Source organism: Salmo trutta, chromosome 15 (assembly GCF_901001165.1).
Source record: "Salmo trutta chromosome 15, fSalTru1.1, whole genome shotgun sequence".
Classification (NCBI taxonomy): domain Eukaryota; kingdom Metazoa; phylum Chordata; class Actinopteri; order Salmoniformes; family Salmonidae; genus Salmo; species Salmo trutta.
Window position 1 is genome coordinate 6,452,113 of NC_042971.1, and position 17,522 is coordinate 6,469,634.

General features: G+C 39.6%; 1 protein-coding gene and 1 pseudogene across 1 annotated transcript; both read left to right on the forward strand.

Annotated features, from left to right (window-relative positions):
- Positions 1-534: 534 nt before the first annotated feature.
- On the forward strand, positions 535-1,581 carry LOC115148384 (zinc finger protein 2 homolog; the record flags this gene model as incomplete). Its single annotated transcript, XM_029690284.1, has 3 exons — positions 535-848; positions 930-1,108; positions 1,211-1,581. Coding segments are annotated over 3 exons (864 nt in total), but the record flags the coding sequence as incomplete, so codon positions are not given.
- Positions 1,582-6,409: 4,828 nt separating this feature from the next.
- The window catches only part of LOC115149602 (zinc finger protein 883-like), a 46,278-nt pseudogene continuing 35,165 nt past the window's right edge, over positions 6,410-17,522 (forward strand).

The window sequence follows — 17,522 nt, forward strand, 5'->3', positions numbered from 1 at the left end:
CTTGTTCACACAGGAGAGAGACGTGACTATCATGGATCCTCTGGGGAGCCTCAACATCATGATGCTAACGAGTCAGAGAAGAGTCTGTCCAGATTCTATCACCTCAAGAAACACCAGCAGAGACCCACAGGGAAGAAATCTATCTGCTGCTCTGACTGTGGAAAACATTGCAAATCTTCATCAGAACTTAAAATACACCAGCGAACACACACAGGAGAGAAATCTCACCACTGTTTTGATTGTGGGAAGAGTTACTTAAGATTAAAAGCACTAAAAGTACACCTGAGAATTCACACTGGAGAGAAACCTTATAGCTGTGATCAATGTGGGAGGAGTTTTACTACATCTTTCTCTCTGACTCTACACCAGAGAATACACACAGGAGAGAAACCGTACAGCTGTACTCAATGTGGGAAGAGTTTTACTCAGTCAAGCAACCTGTTATCACATCAGAGGATACACACAGGAGAGAAATCTTTTAGTTGTAATCAATGTGTGAAAAGTTTTATTTCATCTAGTTACCTGACTGTACACCAGAGAACACACACAGGAGAGAAACCTTATAGCTGTGATCAATGTGGGAAGACTTATATTTCATCTTGCCATCTGACTAGACACCAGCGAGTACACACAGGAGAGAAACCTTATAGCTGTAATCAATGTGGGAAGAGTTTTACTCGGCCAGACAGCCTGATATCACACCAGAGAACACACACAAGAGAGAAACCTTATAGCTGTGATCAATGTGGGAAGACTTATATTTCATCTTGCCATCTGACTAGACACCAGCGAGTACACACAGGAGAGAAACCTTATAGCTGTGATCAATGTGGGAAGAGTTTTGCTGCATCTGTCTCTCTGACTCTACACCAGAGAACACACACAGGAGAGAAACCTTATAGCTGTGGTCAATGTGGGAAGAGTTTTACTACATCTGGCTATCTTACTCTACACCAAAGAACACACACAGGAGAGAAACCTTATAGTTGTGGTCAATGTGGGAAGAGTTTTACTACATCTGGCTCTCTGACTCGACACCAGAGAAGACACACAGGAGAGAAACCTTATAGCTGTGGTCAATGTGGGAAGAGTTTTACTACATCTGGCTGTCTCTCCAGATCAAAACACCTCAAGAAACACCTGCAGAGATCCACAGGGAAGAGAACTCACTGCTCCTCTGACTGTGGGAAGAGATTAACCTCTTCATCAGGCATTAAAATTCATCAGAGAATCCACACAGGAGAGAAATCTTTTAGCTGTGGTCAATGTGGGAAGAGTTTTACTAGGTCAACCAGCCTCATATCACACCAGAGAATCCACACAGGAGAGAAGCCTTTTAGCTGTACTCAATGTGGGAAGAGTTTTACTTCATCTAGCCATCTGACTCTACACCAGAGAATACACACAGGAGAGAAACCTTATAGCTGTGATCAATGTGGGAAGAATTTTGCTGCATCTGGCTCTCTGACTCGACACCAGAGAAGACACACAGGAGAGAAACCTTATAGCTGTGGTCAATGTGGGAAGAGTTTTACTACATCTGGCTGTCTGACTCGACACCAGAGAACACACACAGGAGAGAAACCTTATAGCTGTGATCAGTGTGACAAGAGATTCTCCGGTAAAAGACATCTGATCAAACATCAGAAAATACATGAATGAGTTGTTTCATGATATCAATGATATAATATCACAATGTAGAATGTTTTAACATTGTAGTAGGAGTATTTTAATGATGTCACAATGTAGAACCCTAAACGTTTGTCCCCTGTTCTATTGATTTCAACATGATATGGATATTAGCCTCAGGGGGAAAATCCAGGCTCTGAAATGGAAGAGTTACTATTTATGAGATTTATTAAAAAGTGACTAACAAAAAAAGAGTTGTGTTACACTTACCATGTTGGTTACGCACTTGAATCGAAATGTAGCGAGCTGTTTTCTACAAATTGTCCTCTAACCAGTGATGTACACATTATCCCCAGATTCCGTGTGGTTTTTGAGCTGTTAGTTTTAACAAGACGTGCAACCTCCTCTCCCTCCTCTCGGCACAATTGATTTCAATATGATATCGATGAGTTATGACAAATAAGTGTTGTGTTCCTTTGTTTAGTGACCCCTAAATTTAAATGTATCACTCCAAAATGTAGCTGACTGTCTTCTGCAGGTTGTCCTCTAACCAGTGAGGTAAAATATATCTCCATTTCCATGTGTTTTTTGTTTTGTTGTGTTAGTTTGTAGAGCAGATTCAACCTGATTTCCCCCCAAATCGATATAAGATTTGTGTTTTGCGTTTAGCCAGTGCGTTGCCATAGATCTTTATTTATTTTGACTGCACGTTTTTCGTATTGGAGATGAATTTTGTTTGGGCTCGTTCCAAGGAGACGAGAGTTCTAGAAGCTAGTGGGATTTAGAAAGACTTGAGTTCTAGAAGCTAGTGAGTTTTAGGAAGACGAGAGTTCTAGAAGCTAGTGAGTTTTAGGATTCTATAGAAAGAAAAATGAGAAAAATAATACTATTGTATATTATTATTTAGAAATACGTGTTTTTTTCTTGTTTTTAATTGTTGACAGCCAGTGATTATATTGTAGAAGGTGAATCATTGTAGTTGATTATCATGTGAAATGGAAGTTGTTTTCTGTTGGTGGTGAGCAAACTTTTCCAACAAAAATATAGGATATATTTGTTGTCTTAAGGTGTTACAGGCTTTGGTTTTTCCATTTATGTTTTGAGGTTGGACTTTAACAGGTAGCTCGTTAGCACGTCTAGCTCGTTAGCACGTCTAGCTCGTCAGCACGTAGGACGCACTGATTGGTGTCACCTCGTTAGTCAGTATGTGTTTCACCTGTGCTGGCTTGTCCATCTCGTTAGTGGGAAGGTGTTTCACCTGAGCTGGTCCAGGTTCTATTTAAGAGTGTCTGGCCCAGTGCTCCAGTTGTCTTGATACATGTGGAGAGTCAACACCTTTAGTTGCTCCACCTTTTTGGTTTGCTTCCTGTCTTTAAGTTTGGTGTGGGTTTTTCTTTTGTTTTCCTCTTCTTGGGCAGATTTAGTGGGTCTCATGGTGGGTGTCTTTTAGGTCCCAGTTGTTGTTACTAGTCAACTTTCAGTAGACACCCTCATAGTGTCTTTCAGAGCCCCTCCTATAAAACAAGCTTGTAGTTTGGGTTGGACATTGCATCCAATTAATATTTTAATCAACGGAATTTCCTTAGGGTGACAATTAGTCTTTAAGATGTTAATTTACTTTTTTATCCTCTTATGTTTGTTGTGTACTAAATATTTGTTTTTCTCCCCTGTGAAGCCATTGTGTTGCATCCATGTCTGAAATGTGCTGTATAAATAAAGCTTGATTTGATTTGAACATATTGCAAAACAAATTAACCCGATGACCGACAATCAACATACTCTTGCAAAACCAATTAACAAATATGTGCAAAAGCAACACATATTGGTCCATCTTAGTATGAAAAACAGTATAAATTCAGTATATCTTCCACTGTCAAAATAGTGCAAATGGTATGCATGTTACTTATGTAAGTTTAGTATCACTTTTCAACCAACCCAGTTCATTTGTTGAAAATGAAAAATGTTGAACTCAACAATACATCAGAGGATATTATGTTGAAAATGATTCAACTACTGAAAACTGAAACAAACAAATGGATCAATCCCACTTTTCCAGCCTGCTGAAGGCATGGTGGAGTGGTAAACGCCACCCCCGGCTCTACCAGGGGCTTGAGGTGGTCTCCCACAGCTCTGCTTATGTCATGTTCTGTGGCCTTGCTGTTCCATTTCTTTACTACCACTGCAACACAGAAACACATTTAGTCATATTATATAAAACACTCAAAGTAATGGATATGGAGCATCTATGGCCTCAGTTACACCTGGCACCTAAATGTGACTTCTGTCATCCGATCACTCCAAACTGCATTAGGTTCAGATCTACCAGGATGGGCTTTTGACATAGTCTGGATGCAGTCAGGCCACTGAATATAAATAAGCAATGTAAAGAGATGGGGTGAATGAGGGGAAAAATACATTTTACACAAATTACCTTCATATTAACAAAGAACAAATGTGTGTGCCTGAGGGGAAATTACCTTTCATACAGCTAAAAGGGGTGAGAAATTACACCAATTTCAGTGGACAATTTGCACTAATGTAAATAAACATGGATGATGGAACATATTACCTTTTGCTGAGGTGATGAACCGCTAAGGGGACATAAATATTTACCATCTAAACCATGTGTGACCTCTCACCTCTCTGGCTGTAGAAGTGTTCTTCCTAACCAGTCCCTCAACAGCTCTCTGACTGAGCTCCACACTCACTGGGTCTTCAGAGGAGAGGAAGGCTGAGGAGGGATGGAAGGATGAATGGATCAGTCAGTCAAAGTGTAGAGCTGCTGTCTATGCTGTCTGACAAAATCACTATTTTAGTAGTTTATTAAAGTAAATTAGGCTTTATGACTGCTGAATACCAACTATCAATAACTTAGATCATGTATTTTCAGGTAGAGATACATCCTTTGGACGTCCCTAGCCCATTGAAGTTGACATTTAAAATGGTTAAGGTAGGGGTTAAGGTTAGGGTTTAGGGTAGAGATGTCCCAAGGATCCCGGATAGCATTGACCATCATACATTCTTCTGTCTCATTTACATAGCAAGTGTAAAATAAACAGACAAGACAAGTAGGCATTATGGATTATGGTCATTGTAGTTAATTAGGACACGGTTGATTGGCTATCAGACAAGGTTCATTACACTGCTAGCTGGTAGGACTGCTTTGCTGGATTATACTATAGCTGAGATCCCAATACCCATGTAAACATAGCTTACTGACAGATCAATGAGGTCAGATCCCAATACCCATGTAGACATAGCTTACTGACAGATCAATGAGGTTAGATCCCAATACCCATGTAAACATAGCTTACTGACAGATTAATGAGGTCAGATCCCAATACCCATGTAGACATAGCTTACAGACAGATCAATGAGGTCAGATCCCAATACCCCTGTAAACATAGCTTACTGACAGCTCAATGAGGTTAGATCCCAATACCCATGTAGACATAGCTTACTGACAGATCAATGAGGTCAGATCCCAATACCCATGTAGACATAGCTTACTGACAGATCAATGAGGTCAGATCCCAATACCCATGTAGACATAGCTTACTGACAGATCAAGGAGGTCAGATCCCAATACCCATGTAAACATAGCTTACTGACAGATCAATGAGGTCAGATCCCAATACCCATGTAGACATAGCTTACTGACAGATCAATGAGGTTAGATCCCAATACCCATGTAGACATAGCTTACTGACAGATCAATGAGGTCAGATCCCAATACCCATGTAGACATAGCTTACTGACAGATCAATGAGGTTGGATCCCAATACCGTGTAGACATAGCTTACTGACAGATCAATGAGGTTAGATCCCAATACCCATGTATTGCGAACAGGTTGATTATAGCGGTAGTTGTTTCGATAGTGAAGTACTTTACAGTTGTTTTGACTGTGGTGGTTATTGGAGTCGTGGTTTCCTGGAAGAAACCGTTGTTGTGCATCATCTTTCAATGCTCCAATATCTGATAATGACCAAACCTGTAGAGGCTATTTGGGAATTAAACTTTTATTAACCTGAAAGCGTTGCTTCATAGTATTACCATCTGTTGTGTTGGTAGAATGTGGAAAGACCCACCTCATTGGTTAATATTCACTGTAGTATTACCATCTGTTGGGTTGGTAGAATGTGGAAAGACCCACCTCATTGGTTAATATTCACTGTAGTAGAAACATCTGTTGTGTTGGTAGAATGTGGAAAGACCCACCTCATTGGTTAATATTCACTGTAGTATTAACATCTGTTGGGTTGGTAGAATGTGGAAAGACCCACCTCATTGGTTAATATTCACTGTAGTAGGAACATCTGTTGGGTTGGTAGAATGTAGAAGTAGGTTATAAATTCATACTTATTACAAATCTGCAGTTGTCTGACTATTATATTATTATTTAATGAAAGAAATGTAAAAATGCACTTTTTGTCTGGAAATAAAATCCACATTTATCTGCGTTTCCCTCCAGTCAACAGACGGAGATGTGCGTCTTTCAGGCGATGCTTTCAGCGTGACGTATAATGTAGTGGACGGAACACTTCTTCAACAACATCTAGTCAGACACCTCGGTAGCTTCCTAGCCGAGTCATTCAAGCTGTTCAGACTGCTTCGGTGTATATTTGTCACTGTATTTTAAACATAATTCTGTCTTATAACTATTTTCTCTATTTAATGTAATATTTCCGTTTAGTCAGGTAACGGTAGCTGGCTTGATAAATTAGCCTATCACTAGGCTAGTCGCTAACTAGCTAGGTTAGCTGGCCAACATTCCCGACCATGAGCTCACTAAGTTACTCTCCTGTTAAAGAAGAGGAGGTCTGCTGGACGGAGAAAGAAGCTCTGGGGCTGAACATGGTCGAGGAAGAGGAGAAGGAAGAGGAGGATGTTACAGTACAAAAAGAAGTTGAGGGTGAGGCTGTTACATTGAAAGAAGAAAAGAAAGATGATGCTTTTTTTGGAGTGAAGGAAGGAGAGAGAACTGTCATATTGAAGGAGGAAGAAGAGGAGGAGGAGACAGAAGATCTGAACACCAGTAAGTCCTGTCTTGAAAATAGTTGTTGAACTGATGCGTGGTTTTAAAACGGCATTCTACTGAAGTTCTGAGCTTAAATGCCGTTTTTTAATGTAGGAATTGATAAAGCTACACTGTAAGATTTGAATACCATCAACAAGCTGGCCAACAACAAAACTTTAACAATGGATTTGCAGCAAAATCACAACTTAGATGTCTCACAGAATGGACTAGCCCTCATTCAATACTGCAATTACATTGTATTAAACTGGAGGGCAATTCCTAGGCCAATATTAACTGCGGTCAAGTGAGCAGACAGTCGCAAAACGCGGTCAGTCCATCTGCTCTTCAGTTTCTTCCTGAAATCGCGTGCGCAAATTGACTTTACGGAATCACGTATTTTTTCTGGTAGGGAAACTGAGTTGGATGGACTCTCATGCACAGATAGTCGAGACATGGCTACAAATCATTCCAAGAAAACCGTTTGACGCACACTTTTAATTTTCGCGTTCTCAAAAAGGACTTTGATATCGTTGCTAGAGTGAGGCTGCAGTAGTCTAACATGGTGCTGTTTAGCAAATGTTGAATTGTTAAAGCAAGTTGTTTACAGTGATGACATACACTATCTATACAAAAGTATGTGGACACCCCTTCAAATTAGTGGATTCGGCTATTTCAGCCACACCTGTTGCCGACAGGTGTATAAAATCGAGCACACAGCCATGTAATCTCCATAGACAAACATTGGCAGTAGTATGACCCGTACTGAAGAGCTCAGTGACTTTCAACGTGGCACCGTCATAGGATGCCACCTTTCCAAAAAGTCAGTTTGTTGAATTTCTGCCTTGCTAGAGCTTCCCCAATCAACTGTAAGTGCTGTTATTGTGAAGCGGTAACATCTAGGAGCAACAACCGCTCAGTGGTGGGCCACACAAGCTCATAGAACGGGACCGCCATGTGCTGAAGCGCGTAACGAGTACAAATCGTCTGTCCTCGGTTTCAACACTCGCTACCGAGTTCCAAACTGCCTCTGGAAGCAACGTCATCACAATAACTTTTTGTCAGGATCTAAATGAAATGGGTTACCATGGCAGCCACATACAAGCCTAAGATCACCATGCGCAATGCCAAGCGTCAGCTGGAGTGGTGTAAACGCTACGTTAAACAATGACATTGTAGACGATTCTGTGCTTCCAACTTTGTGGCAACAATTTGGGGAAGACCCTTTCCTGTTTCAGCATGACAATGCCCCTGTGCTCAAAGCGAGGTCCATAAAGAAATGGTTTGTCGAGATCGGTGTAGAAGAACTTGACTGGCCTGCACAGACCCCCGACCTCAACCCATCGGACACCTTTGGGATGGATTGGTACGCCAACTGCGAGCCAGGCCTAATCGCCCAACATCAGTGCCCGACCTCACTAATGCTCTTGTGGCTGAATGGAAGCACAGCAATGTTCCAACATTTAGTGGAAAGCCTTCCCAGAAGAGTGGAGGCTGTTATACCAGCAAAGGGGGGACCAACTCCATTTTAATGACCGTGATTTTGGAATAAGTTGTTCGACAAGCAGGTGTCCACATATTTTTGGTCATGTAGTGTATCTACTGTAGTCCAAAGTTGCTCTATAGCTCTGTCACCGAAATAAATGTATTTCCTGTTGCCAAGTAATTTCCGGTTTCTATACCTTTAGTTTTCCTTGTGGACCAATTTATGGGTGAATCCTGAGAGCTATAGATGGATTGTTCCAGAACGTTGTGTTTTTAGGAATTCATATTGATTCTTGTTGAAACGTTTAATTTTCTTCCACATTGTTCTAGTGTTCTTAAGTATGACGCTGTTAATGTTCTATATTTTATCCTTTGAAAATAGATACGTACAATTATTCTGTGGATGAGCAAGTGCATCTTCAATCTGTACCCATTGTTCCTCTTTAGTGCATTTAACTATACAGTACCAGTCAAAAGTTTGGACACAACTACTCATTCAAGGGTTTTCTTTATTTTTACTATTTTCTAAATTGTAGAATAATAGTGAAGACATCAAAACTATGAAATAACACATATGGAATCATGTAGTAACCAAAAAAGTGTTAAACAAATCCAAATATATTTTAGGTTCTTCAAAGTAGCCACCCTTTGCCTTGATGACAGCTTTGCATACTCTTGGCATTCTCTCAACCAGCTTCACCTGGAATGATATTCCAACAGTCTTGAAGAAGTTCCCACATATGCTGAGCACTTGTTAGCTGCTTTTCCTTCACTCTGTGGTCCAACTCATCACAAACCATCTCAATTGGGTTGAGGTCGGATGGTTGTGGAGGCCAGGTCAACTGATGCAGCACTCCATCACTCTCCATGGTCAAATAGCCGTTACACAGCCTGGAGGTATGTTTTGGGTCATTGTCCTGTTGAAAACCAAATGATAGTCCCACTAAGCACAAATCAGGTGATATGGCGTGTCGCTGCAGAATGTTGTGGTAGCCATGCTGGTTAAGTGTGCCTCGAAATCTAAATAAATCACAGACAGTGTCACCAGCAAAGCACCCCCACACCATCACATCTCCTCCATGTTTCACGGTGGGAACCGCACATGCGGAGATCATCCGTTCACATACTCTGCGTCTCACAAAGACACGGCGGTTAGAATAAAAAAGCTCAAATTTGGACTCATCAGACCAAAGGACAAATTTCCCTGGTCAAATGTCCATTTCTTGTGTTTCTTGGCCCAAGAAAGTCTCTTCTTCTTATTGGTGTCCTTTAGTAGTGGTTTCTTTGCAGCAATTCGACCATGAAGGCCTGATTCACACAGTCTCCTCTGAACAGTTGATGTTGAGATGTGTCTGATACTTGAACTCTGTGAAGCATATATTTGGGATGCAATCTGAGGTGCAGTTAACTCTAATGAACTTATCCTCTGCAGCAGAGGTAACTCTGGGTCTTCCTTTCCTGTGGCAGTCCTCATGAGGGCCAGTTTCATAGTGCTTGATGGTTTTTGCGACTGCACTTGAAGAAACTTTCAAAGCTCTTGACACTTTCCGGATTGACTGACCTTCATGTCTTAATGTAATGATGGACTGTCATTTCTCTTTGCTTATTTGAGCTGTTTGTGCCGTAATATGGACTTGGTCTTTCAGCAAATAGGGCTATCTTCTGTATACCAACCCTACTTTGTCACAACACAACTGATTGGCTCAAACGCATTAAGAAATATTCTAGTGTTATAGTGTTCTAAAACTTTTCTAGTGTTCTAAAACTTTTGACCGGTAGTGTATATTAAAGGAGATCTAGACTGTAGATCATCAGTTATTAGGTCTGCTATCATGTTATATATATTTATATATTAAAGGAGATCTAGACTGTAGATCATCAGTTATTAGGTCTGCTATCATGTTATATATATTTATATATTAAAGGAGATCTAGACTGTAGATCATCAGTTATTAGGTCTGCTATCATGTTATATATTTTTATATATTAAAGGAGATCTAGGCTGTAGATCATCAGTTATTCTTTATTTTTCCTATTGTCATTATTTCGTTTTTTCCATGTTAATTTTATGTCCTGAGATTTTAGAGGATTCTGAAAATATTTTTAGCAGGGGGGCATTGAGTTTTCAATATTGGTCATGTACTGTATATCAGTAAATGTAGTTTATATTCATGTTTAAAAATACTGACACCTGTTATGTGCAAACAGGAAGGGGGAGAGGGGACATCCCTGTCTTGTGCCCATTTCTAAAGCAATTTAATCAGATAATGATTGTAAGTTGCTTTGGATATAAGTGTCTGTTAAATGGCATATATTATGATAAGTAAAGAAAATAAACCTAGCAAATGTCTCGCAGCTCTCAGAAAAGGAAAAGGAAAAGCAGTAATTAGAAACAACAATGTGATTTAATTACAATTTTAAAAGCTTCTATGAACTTTTATATAAATAAGAATAAAACAACAGTTGAACGGATCATATGCCTTCTTAGAACCACTATCAGCAAGAAAAAAATATCTGTACCAACAGTACTGCCGGGTATCGGAGTTGAGATTTGTTTCCCTTTTCCTCAAGTGACTGTCTGATCGGAATGATTTCTTTTCTTCTTCAGCCTAGCAGACAGGTCCTGGACGAATCACATGGACTGGACCTTGATCCCCCCCCCCCCTGCTCTCAGAATGTTGACTTTGTTCTGATAATTCCACATCTTAAGGGTATTTAGCGTTTTTCTGCTTAACGCCGGTTCAGTGGCATTGGGCATCTTTGACTATTGTTATCTACATTGCTCCAGATCCTCCGGTGATACAGCCACGCCAAGCTCCTCCAATATCAGCTTGATAATAGAACTGGAAAGGTCTCTTTTTTTTTACCTCATTTTCCGGTAGGGACCATATTCTCATGTTTTGTCTCAATCTGTTTTCTAGCTGATCCAGCTCATCTTCTATAGTTTGCACCTTTGTTTCCAGATGGGGTATTGTGATGTGATTATGGGGTATTGTGATGCCAATTTTGTTGTCTTGTTTGTCCACGCACCCACCCTGCACATCTGACAGATTCCACTTTCCTTTCAAACAAATCCACCCTTTTAACAACAGATTGCTACAGTTTGTTTCTTTTGGTGTTGTAGCATTGAGAGTATTTGAGCTATGTTTTCCTGGATATCCTTTGGCTGTTTGTTGCTCTCATTTGCATCTCCAAGTTGTTCTTTGTCTTTTCCTCTGAGGGAATCCATGGCTTGTTCGGTTCGAGTCTCAGCGTCGCTTTACTCACAGATTGGTTCACTGTTGTATGTAACTGACCTCTCACTCTCCCCCGGTTGCTTGGAGAAAGATTCATCTATCAGTTTTAAAGGCTTCGTTTAAACTATGTTGTCTGGCTTCTACATGTAATCACAGTTTTGATGTTCATGCGCCTCTATACTGAACCAAGTTTATTTTTAAGGATGAAAGGTTTTAGGATGAAAATTTGCCTCAGGTTGAGGATCTGATTGTGATTTAAAAATGTAATAAAAATGTATGCACTCTACTATAAGTCGCTCTGGATAAGAGCGTGTGCTAAATGACTAAAATGTAAATGTAAAAAATGATTTAAAACCTAATAGGAAGACAGTGTTATCAGTTTTGATCTCTCTGTTAAACTAAATACCCTCTTTGTCTTTGGCAGGAGAGAGACCAAACTCAGAGGAACCAGAGGCAGAGGCGTCCAAAACAGCAAGACGACACCACTGCTCCCAGTGTGGAAAAGTTTTTTCCCTTTTAGCATCCCTGAAAAGACATAAATGAATACATACAGGAGAGAAGCCTTACTACTGCTCCCAATGTGGAAAGAGTTTTACCCAGTTAGGAACCCTGAACATACATAAGAGAAAACACTCTGGAGCGAAGCCTCACCAATGCACCAAGTGTGGAGAGGGTTTTGCCCATTTAAGGTTCCTGAAAATACACGAAAGAATACATACAGGAGAGAAGCCTTTCCACTGCTCCCACTGTGGAAAGTGTTATATCAAGTTAGGGAACCTAAAAGCGCATGAGAGGAAACACACAGGAGAAAAGCCTTTTCAATGATCCCAGTGTGGAAAGAGTTTTACCTATTCACAGAACCTAAACGGGCATGAGAGAATACACACAAGAGAGGAGAGGACTTACTACTACTGCTCTCAGTGTGGAAAGCGTTTTAGTTGGTTAAAGGACCTAAAACGGCATGAGAGAACACACACTGGAGAGACCCCTTACCAATGCTCTCTGTGTGGAAAGGCTTTCTCTCGTTTAGCGTCCCTGAAGATGCACAAAAGAATACATACAGGAGAGAAGCCTTACTACTGCTCCCAATGTGGAAGGAGTTTTGCCCAGTTAGGAAGCCTGAGCATACATAAGAGAATACACTCTGGAGCGAAGCCTTACCATTGCGCCGAGTGTGGAACCGTTTTTTCTCATTTAGGTTCCTTGAAATTACATGAAAGAATACATACAGGAGAGAAGCCTTACCACTGCTCCCACTGTGGTAAGCGTTTTACCAGGTTAGGGCACCTAAAAGAACATGAGGACGCACACAGGAGAAAAACCTTTCCAATGTTCCCAGTGTGGAAAGAGTTTTACCCATTCACAGACCCTCAAAGTGCATGAGAGAATACACACAAGACAGGAGAGGACTTACTATTACTGCTCCCAGTGTGGAAAGAGTTTTAGTTGTTTAAAGTACCTGTAAAGGCACGAGAGAACACACACTGGAGAGACCCCTTACCACTGCTCCCAGTGTGGAAAGAGTTTTACCCAGTTTGGTAGCCTGAACAAACATAAGAGAATACACTCTGGAGAGAAGCCCTTAGCTCGTTAGCGCATCTAGCTCGTTAGCGCGTCTAGCTCGTTAGCGCGTCTAGCTCGTTAGCACGTAGGACGCACTGATTGGTGTCACCTCGTTAGTATGTGTTACACCTGTGCTGGCTTGTCCATCTCGTTATGGTTGGATGTTGCATCCAATTGTTCATATTTTAATCAATGGATTTTCCAATGCTCATTAGTCTTTCTGTTGTTGATCTTCTGTTTTTTATCCTCTTATGTTTGTTGTGTAGTAAATATTTATGTTTATTTTCATAGTTTTTTATTTGTTTTTTCCTGTGAAGCCATTGTGTTGCATCCATGTCTGAAATGTGCTGTATAAATAAATCTTGATTTGAACATATTGCAAAACAAAGCAACCCAATGACTGACCAATCAACAGACTTAATAATTTTTTATTTTATTTAACCTTTATTTAATTAGACAAGTCAGTTAAGAACAAATTCTTATTTACAATGATTGCCTACCAGGGAACAGTGGGTTAACTGCCTTGTTCAGGGGCAGAACAACAGATTTTTACCTTTGCAGCTCTAACCACTAGGCTACCTGCCGCCCTCTTGCATAACCAATGAGCACATATTTTAGTCCATCTTAGAATGAAAAACAGTATCAATTCAGTGTATCTTCCACGATGTCAAAACAGTATCACTTTTCAACCAACCCAATGCATTTTTTGAAACTGCATTTTTTTTAAATCAACAATAGGTCAAAGGATTCAACTACTGAAAACTGAAACAAACAATTGGATCAACCAGATCAATCCCACTTTTCCAGCCTGCTGAAAACTGAAACAAACAGACCAGTCCCACTGGACATTAGGTTTCATTCAGACCCTGCAGGGCTTAGATTCAGCCAGGACTTGTTAAACTAGGACATTTAAGTAGCTTTCCTGAACGTGGCATAAATTTGGCTTAGTTAGTCGGAGACTGGAGTAAGGTAAGTAAGCCTAAATGAGAACACCTGGGTTAAGCCTGATTAGGTTCAGTATGAACACCTGGGTTAATCCTGATTAGGTTCAGTATGAACACCTGGGTTAATCCTGATTAGGTTCAGTATGAACACCTGGGTTAATCCTGATTAGGTTCAGTATGAACACCTGGGTTAATCCTGATTAGGTTCAGTATGAATACCTGGGTTAATCCTGATTAGGTTCAGTATGAACACCTGGGTTAAGCCTGATTAGGTTCAGTATGAACACCTGGGTTAATCCTGATTAGGTTCAGTATTAACACCTGGGTTAATCCTGATTAGGTTCAGTATGAACACCTGGGTTAATCCTGATTAGGTTCAGTATGAACACCTGGGTTAATCCTGATTAGGTTCAGTATGAACACCTGGGTTAAGCCTGATTAGGTTCAGTATGAACACCTGGGTTAAGCCTGATTAGGTTCAGTATGAACACCTGGGTTAATCCTGATTAGGTTCAGTATTAACACCTGGGTTAATCCTGATTAGGTTCAGTATGAACACCTGGGTTAATCCTGATTAGGTTCAGTATGAACACCTGGGTTAATCCTGATTAGGTTCAGAATGAACACCTGGGTTAATCCTGATTAGGTTCAGTATGAACACCTGGGTTAATCCTGATTAGGTTCAGTATGAACACCTGGGTTAATCCTGATTAGGTTCAGTATGAACACCTGGGTTAATCCTGATTAGGTTCAGTATGAACACATGCTGTTGGTCTAGTGGTGCTCATTAAAACACAGAATAGAAAACACCAATACTGGTGTGAATCTTGGGACGAAACAATGGCAGAGGCAAAAATAATTTGTTCAAAAAAACTTTAGTGTGTATGAAAAAACGCTCCAAAACAAATGTTGTCAAACCATCCAGTTATTGAAGGTACATTTAGTCTGCTAAATTTAGTAATTTAGCAGATGCTCTTATCCAGAGCGACTTACAGTAGTGAATGCATACATTTAATTTCATTTTCATGCATTTTTTGTACTGGCCCCCCGTGGGAATCAAACCCACAACCATGGCGTTGCAAACACCATGCTCTACCAACTGAGCCACACTGCTGCTACTGAGCAGTAGAACAAGCGGGTTGGGCTGCAATTTGCAGTGAATTCAATGGAAATGTAACCACAAGAAGAAACAACAACTAGAGGTGAGATATCTGCATTATTATCAGGATTACAAGAAGAAACAACAACTAGAGGTGAGATATCTGCATTATTATCAGGATTACAAGAAGAAACAACAACTAGAGGTGAGATATCTGCATTATTATCAGGATTACAAGAAGAAACAACAACTAGAGGTGAGATATCTGCATTATTATCAGGATTACAGGAAGAAACAACAACTAGAGGTGAGATATCTGCATTATTATCAGGATTACAAGAAGAAACAACAACTAGAGGTGAGATATCTGCATTATTATCAGGATTACAAGAAGAAACAACAACTAGAGGTGCGATATCTGCATTATTATCAGGATTACAGGAAGAAACAACAACTAGAGGTGAGATATCTGCATTATTATCAGGATTACAAGAAGAAACAACAACTAGAGGTGAGATATCTGCATTATTATCAGGATTACAAGAAGAAACAACAACTAGAGGTGAGATATCTGCATTATTATCAGGATTACAAGAAGAAACAACAACTAGAGGTGAGATATCTGCATTATTATCAGGATTACAAGAAGAAACAACAACTAGAGGTGAGATATCTGCATTATTATCAGGATTACAAGAAGAAACAACAACTAGAGGTGCGATATCTGCATTATTATCAGGATTACAGGAAGAAACAACAACTAGAGGTGAGATATCTGCATTATTATCAGGATTACAAGAAGAAACAACAACTAGAGGTGAGATATCTGCATTATTATCAGGATTACAGGAAGAAACAACAACTAGAGGTGAGATATCTGCATTATTATCAGGATTACAGGAAGAAACAACAACTAGAGGTGAGATATCTGCATTATTATCAGGATTACAGGAAGAAACAACAACTAGAGGTGAGATATCTGCATTATTATCAGGATTACAAGAAGAAACAACAACTAGAGGTGAGATATCTGCATTATTATCAGGGTTACAAGAAGAAACAACAACTAGAGGTGAGATATCTGCATTATTATCAGGATTACAGGAAGAAACAACAACTAGAGGTGAGATATCTGCATTATTATCAGGATTACAAGAAGAAACAACAACTAGAGGTGAGATATCTGCATTATTATCAGGATTACAGGAAGAAACAACAACTAGAGGTGAGATATCTGCATTATTATCAGGATTACAGGAAGAAACAACAACTAGAGGTGAGATATCTGCATTATTATCAGGATTACAAGAAGAAACAACAACTAGAGGTGAGATATCTGCATTATTATCAGGATTACAAGAAGAAACAACAACTAGAGGTGAGATATCTGCATTATTATCAGGATTACAAGAAGAAACAACAACTAGAGGTGAGATATCTGCATTATTATCAGGATTACAGGAAGAAACAACAACTAGAGGTGAGATATCTGCATTATTATCAGGATTACAAGAAGAAACAACAACTAGAGGTGAGATATCTGCATTATTATCAGGATTACAGGAAGAAACAACAACTAGAGGTGAGATATCTGCATTATTATCAGGATTACAAGAAGAAACAACAACTAGAGGTGAGATATCTGCATTATTATCAGGATTACAAGAAGAAACAACAACTAGAGGTGCGATATCTGCATTATTATCAGGATTACAGGAAGAAACAACAACTAGAGGTGAGATATCTGCATTATTATCAGGATTACAAGAAGAAACAACAACTAGAGGTGAGATATCTGCATTATTATCAGGATTACAAGAAGAAACAACAACTAGAGGTGAGATATCTGCATTATTATCAGGATTACAAGAAGAAACAACAACTAGAGGTGAGATATCTGCATTATTATCAGGATTACAAGAAGAAACAACAACTAGAGGTGAGATATCTGCATTATTATCAGGATTACAAGAAGAAACAACAACTAGAGGTGCGATATCTGCATTATTATCAGGATTACAGGAAGAAACAACAACTAGAGGTGAGATATCTGCATTATTATCAGGATTACAAGAAGAAACAACAACTAGAGGTGAGATATCTGCATTATTATCAGGATTACAGGAAGAAACAACAACTAGAGGTGAGATATCTGCATTATTATCAGGATTACAGGAAGAAACAACAACTAGAGGTGAGATATCTGCATTATTATCAGGATTACAGGAAGAAACAACAACTAGAGGTGAGATATCTGCATTATTATCAGGATTACAAGAAGAAACAACAACTAGAGGTGAGATATCTGCATTATTATCAGGGTTACAAGAAGAAACAACAACTAGAGGTGAGATATCTGCATTATTATCAGGATTACAGGAAGAAACAACAACTAGAGGTGAGATATCTGCATTATTATCAGGATTACAAGAAGAAACAACAACTAGAGGTGAGATATCTGCATTATTATCAGGATTACAAGAAGAAACAACAACTAGAGGTGAGATATCTGCATTATTATCAGGATTACAGGAAGAAACAACAACTAGAG